At 54.8% G+C, this 14,330-nt stretch overlaps 1 protein-coding gene across 6 annotated transcripts in view; it reads right to left on the reverse strand.

Annotated features, from left to right (window-relative positions):
• The window catches only part of ANKRD11 (ankyrin repeat domain containing 11), a 130,019-nt gene that overhangs the window by 30,803 nt on the left and 84,886 nt on the right, over positions 1 to 14,330 (reverse strand). For all 6 annotated transcript variants that reach the window (XM_071440827.1, XM_071440830.1, XM_071440829.1 and 3 more), the window contains one exon: positions 2,199 to 2,343. In XM_071440827.1, the coding sequence (XP_071296928.1) occupies positions 2,199 to 2,285 (87 nt within the window). In that variant the 5' untranslated portion in view covers positions 2,286 to 2,343. The remainder of the gene's footprint in view (positions 1 to 2,198; positions 2,344 to 14,330) is intronic.

The raw sequence follows: 14,330 nt of genomic DNA on the forward strand, positions 1-14,330 counted from the left end.
ATGGAACTCAGGAGCAAAAGCTGGTGATCACAGAATAAGCTGGTGATCACAGAATCCTGAATGGTCTGGGGGGGAAGGAACCTCAAAACTCATCTTGTTCCACCCCCTGCCATGGGCAAGGACACCTTCCACTAGCCCAGGTTGCTCCAAACCCCATTCAGCCTGGCCTTGGACAATTGCAGGGATCCAGGGGCAGCGACAGCTTCTCTGGGCACCCTGTGCCAAGGCCTCAGCACCCTCACAGGGAAGAATTCCTTGCCAACATTCCATCTAAACCTCCTGTTGTTCAGCTCAAGGCCAGCCCCTTGTCCCCTGTGGTACTCAGCCCAGTGCAGCACCAGGACCCCCCTCCATCTGCCAGAGCTGCAGAGCCCAGGCATGTAAAGCCTGTTTAATGCTAAATCAACCATTGATCCTAAGGTCCCATTAAGAGGAGAACGCTTGGTTGGCATCACTTTGCCACGCTCTCCCCGTGCCCACGGTGGGTCCCTGTGCCTGACCTGGGCTCTGCCCTCCCTCTCCAGCCTGCCAGGGAAGCTGTGCCAAGTCCCAGCTCGGGCCTTTGAACGTGTTGACAAAGGCAAGATAAATGCAAGGCAGCGCTTGCTGACAGGCAGGTACAACAGCGTCTGCAGGGAGGAGGTCGAAGTGCTTTTCCCCTGAGTCACTGCTCCAGCTCAGCTTCAGAATTAACCAGAAACAGGGCAAAAGCCACTCAGGCTGAGCTCAGCTCAGGCCCTGGAAGACACGAGCCAGTGAAGAAGCCAGAACTGAAGTAGCAGCAGGCCTGCCCTGTCCCCTCTCAGTGGCAGGAATTGTGTCCTAGTTACTTAGCCAGCAGGAGATAACTCCGCTTCCCGGCGTGCCCCGCGCCGCTCGCCAAACCTGCTCTGTAAATAACACACAGCCTTTGAGCTGCCGGGAGTGCATGGAATAAAATGGGAGCTGATTCATATTCCAACTGATCCTCTCCCTCCCCAAGCACCTGCGCCAGCATTAAGCCTCTTACCCGGCGCAGAGCGAGCCTGTATTTACATATCCTGCACTGCTGGGCACTGCTCCTCTGCCAGGGCAAAGGCTGGCATCTCCCCGAGGCTGCCAGGCAGCTGTTCCCCCTCCAGCATCCCTGATCCCACATCTGCCCCTCCCAGCAGCCCCACAGCACTCCTGCGCTGACCTGCACCTGCAGTGACACAGAGAGGATGTGGCAGATGCCACCAAGGTGCTCCATGACCAAACCCCGCTGGATTTTCCTGGTGGTTCTTTTGTATTTTTCTCATTTTGTCAGTAACATGAGCTCAGTCAGACAAGGAGTTACTGCCCTCACTGGGGAGGGATTGCAGGGGAAGTGACGGAGCTGGGGCTCACCATGCTCAGCTTCAGCTCCCGGGCCTGGCAGAAACTCCCAGGGGAATGCTGAGAAACTGGAGCAAGGAGATGAAAGGGAAGTGGATGGGATTTGTTCCTTAGCAGAATTCAGTAGATGTAGGTTTTCATGTTTATTTAAAGGTAACATTTGCACAGTTTTCTGCACAGCTATTGACTGGAAATGACTGATACTGACAAGGGGGGGAAAAGGCTGAATGAGAGCAGACTGGGCTCATGCCTGGAGCAAAATGGGATGAAGAGGAGAAGTGTGAAGGTATTTATCCTTAAACTCAGATTTCATCTCAGTAGTTTCACCTAAGCCACGCCAAAAACCAGACAGCACCTCAGATCAACTCTCAGAAGGAGCAATTTCAGCAGAGCAACTCCCAGGCTGAGCCTGGTCCAGCAGTGCTGCTGGGGAAAGCCAGAGCAGCCGTGCTGACAAGGACCTGGATTTCCACCCAGAGGAGGAGAAGCTCCTCCCTCACCCAGCACACACCTGCACCATCACCACATAACTCAGGTCTCCACAGCTGAGTGCAGAAACCCCTAGAAACACACAGAACTTGCAAAAGAGAATCTTCCAAAGGAGCCCCTGCTGCTCAGCTGACTCAGGTCCAGGAGAGCACAGCAATTCCTGGGAAGGACTGCAGCCACAGGGACAGAGAAACAAACCCAACCCCATCAGCTGGCAAGCACCAGCACACCAATGTAAATGCCCAGGTAAGATCCCAGGACAACTCCTGCCATGTCAAACAATGCCATGGCTTCACAACTCCAGGCTCAAAGAGCAGCACCCCAAAGGAGGGCAGGTGGCCCAAAGATGTTACCTTTTTCCCCGTTTGTTTCTCCACCATGTCGTTGCTGAGAGAGAAATCTTCTGACTGTGGTGTTTTAGAACACCCACCCTTGGGCATCGTTCTGCCTTCCTTACTTGATCTTCATTTATGCTGCCATCGCCTCATCATCAACCGTCTGCAGGAGAGAGGAGAAGGGAGGTCAGACATCTCAGAGGGCCTCTCCATTGTGGGGGGAAAAGCAAGGATAAACCCCCTCCCAACCCCTGCATGGCAACACCAGGATGGCAGAGCACCCTCAAATGTGGAAAAAGCTGCAGCAGGGTCCTGCCACCTTCCCAGAGAGTAACAGAGGTGCTGCAAGGACTCACACGTGGAATCACACAGAATCACTGAGCCTGAAAAGACCTCCCAGAACACTGAGTCCAACCTGTGCCCAACCCCAACCCTGTCTCCAGCCCAGAGCACTCAGGGCCACGTCCAGGCCTTCCCTGGACAACACCTCCAGGCATGAGAACTCTGCCATCTCCCCAGGCAGACCCTTCCAATGCCTGACAACCCCTTCCATGAAGAAATCCCTCCTGATGTCCAGCCTGAACCTCCCCTGGCACAGCCTGAGGCTGGTTCCTCTCATCCTATCCCTTGTTTCCTGGGAGAAGAGGCCAACTCCAAAGTGGATCCTGCAGCTGCAGACACAGCTTGTTTCCTATGCAAGGAATAGCCTAGAAGGGATCAAATCCCACCAAAGAGCAACAGCCCTGCTGCTCCTCATGCACAGCATCCCCCCAAGCCCACATAGAGCCTCCTGCAGTGTGTCCTGAACATGGGGACACACAGACACAGCCCAGGCTGCACCCCAGTTTGCCACACTGAATTCCCAGACACGCTTGCAGAACCAAACAAATTACAAAACCTCCATTAAAGATGCACTTTCTGAATGTGTTGCCATTGTGAGGTGGGAGCAGGGAGCTCGGAGGGCTCGGTGTTCCAGGACTGTTTCTCACAGCTCCTCACCCTGCCCTGCACCTTGGCCTGGGAAAGCCAACCTGGAGAGGACAAAGCTCCTGCTCCTCCTGTGTTGCCTGGTTACAGGGCTGGAAAGACAAGTGCCATGTGAAATACAGCAAGGCAGGGCTCAGAACACCAGCTGCAGCCAAAGCCCTCTCAGGTGAAAGAGAATATCCCCTCTCCCCAGACCAAGGCTGGAAAGCATCAGTGGAACGGGATATCTGTGAGGAGTGACACCCCAACAGCAACTGGGCTCCCGGCCTGAGGCTGGAGTGGCACAGACAGGAACTTCTCCCAACATAATTGTCACCTGCCAGCTCTAAATTGAACCATTTACATCTTACAGCAGCAGCTCTGCAGAGCTACAACTGCAGGAAATTGTCCAGGGAGATGGGAATTCTCAGAGAGGAGAGAGAGAGAAGTCTTGTATTTAGAAGTTCTCTGGAAATCCCTTCAAAATTTCTGTTCCATTTACGCCTCAGAGGCCTTGGGACACTTTGGGTTGGTTTTTTTTGTTTTGTTTTAAAGGTGGTTCAGAGGCTCCAGCCCAGCCCTGAAACAGCACAAACTCCCAAAGCACCAGGCACAGACAGTGCTGGTGTTTCCAGCAGGAGACTGCTTCCCAAGGCAGCTGATTCTCCAGCCCAGCTCCTCAGCCTGGCTGTGGAAAGGTTGTTATCCCATATTTCATATCCTGTATTTAGGAACAAAACTTTGGGAACTGAGAAAACACCTCCTCATGTCCCCCCTGCTTGACACGGGGAGAGCTGAGAGCCCCCAGGGTCCCCTCCATGCTGCACATCCACTGGGTCCCTGCAGCCATGCCCAGCCCCAGGAATCTCCCTCTGCCAGGCATCATTAGCCAGCTGGGAACACAGAAGAATTATTTCCCCTCAGTTTCTCTTACAGGGGCTCATTAAGGAGACAGGAGCATGTGCCTGGGAGGAGGCAGGAGCAGAGGACAATATTCCCTTCAATATTCACTGCAAATCCAAGAGGTGGAAATTCAGATTAAATGCTGGGTGAGGGACATTTATTTACTCCTTGTAACAGATATTAAACCCAAGCAGCTTCACCTCTGCTGACGGTGGGACCAACCACGCTCTGCTCCCAAACCCAGCCCCACGTCACCGCTCAAAGCGCTCCAGGATCCTCACACTGCCAACGTATTCCCAAAAAAACGTGCCCACTCCCAAGTCTTTGTGGCTGCTTGTACCAGGGTAGGCACCTATTCACGTGGAGCTTCCAAAACCTGTTTAACTGAGAAAAGGCCAGACGGATGCCAGATTAATTCTGCGCCCCTTCTGTTCGCGGAGCTGACTCATTACACTTGGAAAGCCGGCTGCCTCTCCGGGTAAACACAGCCCTGGCCTGTTCCACAGCTTGCAGGGAGTATCACATTTGCACAACAATTACCGACAACGACGCTGCCTTCCTTTCATTTTTAAGCACGTTTAATAAGTTCGTTTCATTTTTAAGCACGTTTAATAAGAGTCAGAGGGGAGGCACAGATTCCTGGCTGGAAGAGCCTTCCCCAGCTCGAGACAGCATTTGCAGAGTGGCAAATCTAGGGCTGCAGAACGACAATTTGGCTTCAATCCCTCCTAATTTAGGAGCTGGATGAGCCACCCCTTTCCACAATGCCCCTCTCAAGCTCACCTCCCTACAGGAGACAAGCAGCACCCTTCCTATTTCACAAACAATTAACTCAGCTCCTCGCAGGAGCCGATTACATGTGGCTGCACAATACCAAGTGGGAGACCGAGTGAGCTCAACAGAATATAATCCCTCGTACTTCTCCAGGAAAACAAAGGAGCTGTTTACCCCTGGCCAGGGGCCAGCCCGGTGTACACCAGGCCCCCAGACCCTGCTGCTGGAGAGGCTGGATCCCACACAGCCCCCTGGGAAAGCGGTGAGCAGAGAGGGGGAGCCTGCCCGGGCATGGACTGGCCTGGGTATGGCAGCTCCTGCTGTTCCAGGATGGCTGCATCCAGCAGGGAAGGCTGTGGTGGCCCCAGCCCATGGAGTACTGACAGCTGGGAGAGCAGGGCTGACACCCAGCCCAGTCACCCTGCTCTGGACTGGGGCCCTCCTGCTCCACCCTGCCCTGGGTGCGGGTCAGAGCCCCCACAGCACCCCGAGCAGCCTCCCAGAGGATGGAGGAGCAGGACTCTGGAACACAATCGGGAGCAGGGCTGGAGCCATGAGGAATGAGTCTGGGAATGGCAGGGCTCAGCCCCGGGCACACCCACCCACAATCGTCCCCTGTCCCCTCACTGGGCCAAGGAAACAGTTGAAAATGGTTTTTATTTTGCCCAGGGCATAACAAGTCCAAGCCACACACTGAGACCAAATATGTCTGTGAAGGACCTCAGAAGGCCTGAAAGGGATTGAAAGGGATTGGAAGGGAAGGAGGTGTCATCTGCCCCTTGGAGGGAGGAGGAAGAGGATGAAAGCACTGCTGGCTTCAACCCCAGGCCGTGTGGGCAGCCGGGAGGCAGCGTGGGAGCAGTGGCACCCATCAGCCAGGACAGGCTCCCAGCGAAGGCAACGGGCAAACTGGGACAGGGACAAAGAACAAGGACAAAGCCCACAGACAGACTCCAGCCCTGCCAGACAGCACCAACTCTGGGCCCAGCAGGAGAGCAGTTCCTCATTAACCAACCCTATGGACATTCAAACTCCCCATCCCGACCCCTCCTGCTTCATGGAACCTGTGAGCAACACCCCAACATCCTCATCTGTGCCATGGGCAGGGACACCTTCCACTGGACCAGGCTGCTCCAAGCCCTTCCAAGCTGGCCTTGGACACTTCCAGGGATGGGGCAGCTTCTCTGGGCAGCCTCCCCACCCTCAGAGGAAAGAATAAAGAACATTTCCAGATGCATCTGCAAGGGGAATGACAGCCTTTCCTGGACCCAGCCCTCTTTCCCTGCCCTCCCGCAGAGCAGCCAAACTCCTGCCATTCAATCTGAAGCCACAACAAATGAGCTCATGCCCACGATCTGTGCACTGCAGCCTGCCTGTACCCCGCCAGCTTGGAGTAAAAAAGATTGTGGAGCCTTCTTTAAATGCCAGAATAGGAGGGAGCTGGCTGGAGGCTCCTGCCCATGCAAACCCCCCAATGCAATTAGAGCCCCAGACATTATTTGCACAGATCCAACACATTTGTTTGGTCTGAAAAGGTTGGAATAGGAACAAGCCTGTGAAAAATGAAAATTTTAATACTTTAGTCTCCTTTAAAGGATGCTGTCTTAAATCTTTGAAAATTGCCTTTGATTAATAACTCACACCCACAATTTGACACTTGTCCCCCAGCTCTGGAAAGCAAAGGCAAAAAACCAAGAGCTGAAGTCTTTCAACACACAGAACCACTGAATCCCAGAATGGTTTGGGTTGGAAGTGACCTCAAAGCTCATCCCTTTCTACCCCCTGCCACGGGAAGGGACACCTTCCACTAGAGCAGGTTGCTCCAATCCCTGTCCAACACTTCCAGGGGTGAGGCACCACAGCTTCTCAACACCACCAGTGTCCCAGCTTCAGCCCAGCCCTGCTGTGTGCCCAGGCTGCTCCACCATTGCCTCCCCAGCACCTGCCCTGCACCAGGTAATCCTCCACCTGTCTGGCCAACACGAGCCACAGTCAGTCCCTAGAAGTGCCTGTGAGCAGCAGCAGGAGTGCAGTTTGGGGAACAAGGAACAATTGCTCTTTGTGCTCCAGATCAGCTCCGGAAGAGCAAAGTCCGTGGCTTTCCACGGTGAGTACACACGGCCGGGAGCAGCAGGAGCCCTGCAAACCTGCACAGCAAACACAGGTGGTTTCCCCAGCACCTGACAATGGGTAATCACAAAGATTAGCCATTACTGAGATAGAGCAGTGTGAGGTGCTAATTCCTAGAGCCAGAACTCAAAGCAAGGAGGACGGGGAGCCCGCGTTTCCTGGAGCGCAGTCGGTGGGGCAGCGCTGTCACCTGGTGTCACAGCTGGGCTCACCCCGGTCTCACAGCTCCATCATGTCCACCTTCAACCCCACATCCTTCCTTACCCTGGGGACCTGTTACCTGTTTGTTCCTGGCTTTTGAAAGGGAATGTCACTCCTAATCAGGAGTTCTTAGAAATGACACATCTTTCTTCACCTCTTTGCTTAGCTTCTCCTTCCCTGTTCTCAGTCACTGCCTGGTCCCAAGTAACTGTCCTTTCTTCCACCTTTCCAAAAATATTTATTCCTTACCCCATATATGCTGACCTCCTGATATCCTGCAAGGACTGGCTTGGACAAGATTTGCTGCTCTCTCAAACACACACCAGAGCCAAGTAAACTCACTAAGCTGGAACCACAGAATGCCAGACTGGGACAGAAGGGACCCTAAAGCCCATCTCATTCCAGCCCTGCCACAGGCAGGGACACCTTCTGTACATCAGGGTGCTCCAAACCCTGGCCTTGGACACTTCCAGGGATGGGGCAGCCACAGCTGCTCTGGGCTACCTGTGCCAGGGCCTCACCACCCTCACCGTAACAAAATATACTGATCCTGCAGTCTAAGTTACTTAAACTAAACTGAATTGAATAATATTACTGAATTACAACAGCTGTTAGTATTTAAATCTTTTGTGGGACAGATGTCCCTTCCCAGAGTTCTCAGCACCTGCAGAAAACAACACAGTGGAGCAGCTGAGGCTGCACATGGATGTGCACTCAGGTCTCCAAGGATCACCATGAAGATGATGCTCATGCCCTTGCTGGGCACCATGAACGTCCAGCTCCTCCATGGTTCTCCAGTATGGCTCCACCACACGAGCCCATCCTGGCTAAGGGGTTCAATTCAAGCCACAACCCCACACCTGTGACCTCCCAGTGTCCCCTCCTGTCCCAGCAAGAGATCAGTGGTCTCTAATTCTGACAACTCAACATATTTCTACTGCACCAAGTGTTGCTATTTAACAGGATTATATTTGGAAATTTCTGCTCAACCACACTGTGATTCAGAATCTTCCAGCTGGGACCATTCTCAGGAGACACAAAATCCAAACTAGAAGAGCTCTGACAGAGCCCTGCACCCACAAGCAGCCACTCGCCCGTGTGGTTTCTCCAGGAGCAATTTTTCCCACAAACCCTTCCCTCAATTATCCGTCCACAGCTGCCTCTGGTATTGCTCCATTTCGGGATGCTGCCGATGATCTGGGTCCTGGCCAAGTTACAAAACTGTACTTTGAGTCAGTGCTCGGGGCTGTGGTCTGGGAGCAGGATTAGCTGTGATGTGGAAACCTCTGGAGCAGCCACAGGGCTACAGGAAGGCAGCTGCACCACTGCTAGCCAGGGTGGGAAAGCTGATTATGACACTGCTGTCCTCTCTGGGATGGCTCTGGATCACCAGCCCAGATCAAAACCTGATGGAGAGGGAGGGAGGACTCTGCGCTTCTCCCATCTCCTCTCGGCTTCTGCTGGACACCCGTCAGGCTTCAGCCAGGGAAGAGCTGTAGCCACACCTGCCAACACAGTCACTACCAGAGTTTCTGCATATCCACCTCCTTAAAACAGTGACCAACTCCACACGACCATTCCCAGTGCTGCTGCACATGGGAGGAAAGATGCAGCCCAAACTACCCAGCATAGAGAGAACAAGGGAGAAATGTGAGGCTGCTGAGCTGAGGTGTTTAAGGAGCTTCACCTGCAGCTCACCCGGATGCGAGTGGGATCTTGAAGGTCCCACCAGCTGGGAAAGACAGGGATCCCCCCAGGGCTGCTTTATCCCGGCAGAATTTGACCACCACAGATCTGCAGAACCAGCTCCATTCCCAGGACAGTTTGGGAAGCTGGGCTCTGCCCCCTGTGCCCAGCACAGAGTCATGGCTGTGGCTTCCAAGCACAGCTCGAGGGGTTCGGGAGCATCAGCCAAGCCCCAGAAACGAGCCAGACCCGACATTCAAGACAGAGAAACAAGCGAGCACAGACAATTCCTGACCATCAGGGACCAAAGGGTGACAGATGCAGCAGCAGTGGCTGTCGGTGCCCTGGCAGTGACCTGTGTCACCCATGCTGGGGTGGCACCGGGGCTGCAGGGCTGGCAGGGGCTGCTGGCTCGCTCTGCTCCCTCCTCGGCCAGGCTGAGCATCCCCTGTGCTCCCACCTGTGCATGGTCCATCCTCCCACTGCTGCCACAGGGCCCTGTCCCAGGGGAGGCTGCAGGACCAGCACTGCTCCTATGGAAAGCTGCTGGTGGCTCCAGCAAGTCCCATCTGCTGCTCAGCTGCACAACAGGAGGGCTGGGGAAGGGAGAAGGACCAAGGGTGTGTTTGGGCTCATTTTTGGCTGTTTGAACGAGCACAGGCATCACCATCCTGTGGCCTCATCACCAACAACTCTGTGCCTTGTTCACCCCTGGGCACTCAGAATTGGTTCTGAGATAATAGAGCTGAACAGGGACCTGGCCCTGGGAGCCTGGGCTGCCTGAATTCCATAAATACTCCATATTCCCAGTGTCCACCTCTGTACATACGTGTGCAAATGGACACACACACATTTAATGGACACACAGCCCCCAGTAAAACCCCATTGAGACTCACTCCTGCCCAGTTTTTGGTATCAGTGTGTCCACATCTAGGACAAGAAACAGCCTTAACTACAAATAAACCACATGACTTAAGCTCTTAAACCCGAGAGGAGATCACAAACAAGCACATTCATTACATAAGAGAGAAACCAAAAATATTTTGCAGAAGGTGCCATGACCCAACAGGGTACTTCAAGTAGACAGATCCTCAACTGAGGGCTCTGCAACACCAGCTACCCCCCCCAGTGAAATCCCTGCTTGAGCCTTGGGGGATTTGGACAAAAGTTTTGGGATGAATGTGTTTATATCTGGTTTCAGTCCGTGATGTCGCAACAGCCATGTAACATCTTCTCCCAGCTGTGAGCAGGAAAATCCATGGCAATGGCAGCAAAACATTCCTCATTCTCCCATTCTTGCACAATTCTTCCCAAGACCCTTCTTTCCATCTCAGCATCCTTGTGCTTCCTCCCAGTGTGGGAACCTCAGAAATATTTTTGGTGGATTCAGGAACAAGGTCCAGACAGAACAAATCTTACACAGGGGCCCTGAAGGCATCAGGCTTTGGGGAAAACCCAGCACAGAACTTCAGAGATTTCCTCTTATTTGGGGTCTGCAAACCCAGGAGTTTTGTTTTCCTGTTTCTTCTTTCTCACTGAGGCCAGTGGCTTCCAGATCCAGACTCACATTTGACCCACATACAAAACACTTTGCAGCAGCACTGGGATTTGTTTGCCAAGTTACTGTCAGCTTTTAAATGACAGGGCAACAACTGAATAGACATGGACAGAAGGCCAGGTGGAAATGGGCTTGGAGCAACCTGGCCTAGTAGGAGATGTCCCTGACCGTGGCAGGGGGTGGGATGAGAGGAGCTTTAAGGTCCCTTCCCACCCAAACCATTCCATGTTTCTATCAAAAGACTGATTCATAGCTCACATTAAAGTGCAGTTCTGTAAGCATGGAAGGCACCTGGGAGATGAGGAAAAGCCTGGGCCATGAGGAACTCCAGCCCAGTGCCAGGGCAGCCCTGGGCAGGGAAGCCCTTCTCCCAAGCACAGCAGGAGCAGCTGGGCACAGTGCCAGGGCCGGGCCAGCACCGGCTCCAGCCGATCCACAGCTCCAGGCAGCCAGGAGGGAAGGGCAGGGAGGCAGAGAGGGGGCATGGAAGGGATTCCATGCACATTTCCAGGCTCATTCAGAGCTGGCTCCCCTTGTCCTCAGCCACAGGTGCTCCTTCCCAGCAGCAGAACCATCCCCACCACTTTCTGTACCACTCCAGAAGCCATGGCTCCCTGAGCCCTGACACACTGATACCAACAGTGGATTCCTGACTGGTTCAGCTCGAGCTGGAAGCTGAGCTCCAGCTGGAGCTGTGCTGCTGACGACAGCCATCACTACTGACCGAGCTGTGTGACAGGAAAGGGCCCGCTGTGCTTCCGTGGGGCTCTGTGTGCCACAGCCAGCACAGCACACACCAATCCTGAGCTCCTCCAACCAAGCACACCCCCTCAGCTGCCAGGTGTATGGGGAGAAGCACCGAGCCCCTTACCTTCCCCGCTTCTGCTCTTCTTGTTCCACAAGCCAAACCTCCTGTCCAATTTTCCCATCCCTGGTCCAGCACACAGTGACTCGGCTGTGGTGGTGCCATGAGGCTAAGGCCAGGCTTAGGCCAGGCTCAGCTCTGTGCCAGGAGGCTAAGGCCAGGCTCAGCTCCATGCCAGGAGGCTCAGGCCAGGCTCAGCTCCATGACAGGAGGCTCAGGCCAGGCTTAGGCCGGGCTCAGTTCCATGCCAGGAGGCTCAGGCCGGGCTCAGCTCTGTGCCAGGAGGCTCAGGCCGGGCTCAGCCCTGTGCCAGGAGGCTCAGGCCAGGCTCAGCTCTGTGCCAGGAGGCTCAGGCCGGGCTCAGCCCTGTGCCAGGAGGCTCAGGCCGGGCTCAGCCCTGTGGCAGGAGGCTCAGGCTGGGCTCAGCTCTGTGCCAGGAGGCTCAGGCCGGGCTCAGCTCTGTGCCAGGAGGCTCAGGCCAGGCTCAGCTCCATGACAGGAGGCTCAGGCCAGGCTCAGCTCCATGACAGGAGGCTCAGGCCAGGCTCAGCTCCGTGCCAGGAGGCTCAGGCCGGGCTCAGCTCCATGACAGGAGGCTCAGGCCAGGCTCAGCTCTGTGCCAGGAGGCTCAGGCTGGGCTCAGCTCCATGACAGGAGGCTCAGGCCAGGCTCAGCTCTGTGCCAGGAGGCTCAGGCCGGGCTCAGGCTAGGCTCAGCTCTGTGCCAGGACCCTGGCCAGCCACACGTCACAGCCCAGGGGAAGGGGCCATCCTGAGCCAGGGGCTGGCAGGGAGGTTTGGGCACGGCACAACCCTGCTGCTCATTTGTAAATACTCAAAGCAAGGTGAGTTCTCCACAAACCTGCAGCTTTCCATCTCCCAAATCACACAGCTTTTGAAGGAGCTCTATTGTATATAAACACACAGGAATGCATTTATCAAAAAGGGTATGTTCTTGTATGGAGGAAACTCCATTTTCTCTGCAGAGCTCTTGTTGAAGGTGCCATGGGGAGCTTTAAGAACAGACTTGCTTTAACAGATTTTTCTCTAAGGACATGAGTCCCCAAAAACAAAAACCTGAGAGCTTCTCCTGATTTTGAGCCCAGTGAAGTGACACAAGGCCTCTGGTAAAACAGTTTGTTATAAAGCTGTTGCTTCAACACTGGCCAAAACCTGAGAATACCCAGAGAGGTTGTGGATTCTCCATCCCTAGAAGTGCTCAAGGCCAAGCTGGACAGGGCTTGGATCAACCTGCTCTAGTGGAAGGTGTCCCTGCCCATGGCACAGGGTGGGACAAGATGAGCTTTAAAGTCCCTTCCAAACCAAACTACTCCATGACTCTGTAATTCTAGGAAAACCTGGAGCACCTGAACAGACACATGCTGTGGTGGGATGTATGGCCCTGCTGATGTCTCCAGCACAGCCCCAGCACAGCTCACCCAGGAGCCCCAGCATCTCCCCAAAGGCAAAGCTCAGACAACACATACGTGTGGCAAACTGGGGGAAAAAAACCCAACAGATTCTCTGCCGCCTCCTTGTCTTCCTTAAAAAGCAAGGTCTGTCTCCCAGCTGCCTGCTGGATCCGCCTGCCTCCCCCAGGCTGAGGAGCCCAGGGTGAACGAACACGTGGCGCTCGGCAGCAGAGTTTGGAGAAGGGAGGGATCAAAGCCAGGCTTTGTGACCCTGGCAGGGGGGAAATAAGCTGGGAGTGTCAAGAACCTCTACCCCAAAAGCAACCCAAAGCCAGGCTGCAGCCACATCACAATAACACCTCAGGGGAGCATGGAGCCAAGCCTTGGAGCAGGATGATGAGGATCCAGGTGGGAATGGAACAATGGGAGCAGTACTATTTACTGCTGGTCCCCCAGGTCTGTGCCAGGCCGACGTGGCACACCTGGCACACGGCACAGGCAGTCCCAGCAGGATCACAGCAAGCAAAAGGGAACCACAGCCTCGAGAGCTGAGCACAGCCGGCTCTCCTTGTGATCTGAGGGCTGAACCTTCTCAAAAACCAGAGTGGAACCCCAGTAGAACCAGGCTCAGGAGCACACAGCCATGCTGAGCTCCCCCTGCACCTGAGGGCAGATGCTGCTGGTGCCCATGGAGGGCTCAGCCCCAGGGGTCTCAGGAGCAGAACAGGAGTGCCAACCTTTGGAAGAGTTTTGTGCTCTTGGCTCAGTCCTTCTCCTGTGTGGTGAATTAGGGCACAGAAAACAATCCAACCACGTCTTGTCCCAAACTGATTTTGCCCCCAAGGTGAGGGAGATGGGAATGTCAGAGCTGTGGTTCCCAAGCACTCACAGTGAAGCTCTTCCACCTCTCCAGAGAGTCCCACAGATTGGGCAGCTCCACCAGACACCTCCTGACTGAAACCTGCCCAGCAGAGCCTGGCCAGCTCCAGGGAACACTGCCCTGTGCTCCCGGAAAACACCGAGGTTCACGTACCCCACCCCTGGACTGGGGGATACAGGACTCAAGCCACAACAAAACATCTGAATTCACCAATGGGCTCCACGTGATCCCACCACAAGCTCCACAACCTGCAGGAGCAACACAGGAATTTCCTCCTTGGGCTGCTGACCTACTAAACTGGTTGGAATCAGCAGCATCAAACACTGCACGTCGGAAAGGGGTTTAACGGGCTGGAAAGGGGTTTTACAGCCTGGAAGGGCTTTCGCTGCCCGCACGCTCCGTGCCGGCTCTGCAGGGAGCTGCTCTCGTGGCTGGGCAGAGCCCAGCTCCCTCGGGGCTGTGTTTGCCCAGGCCAGCAGCCGCCTGCCCCGGCTGTGCAAACAGCGGCCCCGGGAGCCGCCGGCCCCGCGCAGTATCGTGGCAACGTGGCTGAAGCCGGCTTTGCAAACTCACCAAGTGTGCAAATTAATTTCATTATCCGCTCTCGCACATCATGAGGAGGGAAAACAAATAACCTGCCCGAAAGTACATTCTAGTAATTATTAACAGGGCGTCAGCAGAGCCCGGGGGAGCGGAGAGGACGGGCCGGGAGCAGAGCCTGGCACTGCCTGGCCAGAGCGCTCCGCACGTCGGGACTCCGGAAATCTAAAACCCAG

The sequence above is a fragment of the Agelaius tricolor genome, unplaced genomic scaffold (assembly GCF_023055355.1).
Source record: "Agelaius tricolor isolate 1412-34295 unplaced genomic scaffold, bAgeTri1.0.p SCAF_15, whole genome shotgun sequence".
Lineage (NCBI taxonomy): Eukaryota > Metazoa > Chordata > Aves > Passeriformes > Icteridae > Agelaius > Agelaius tricolor.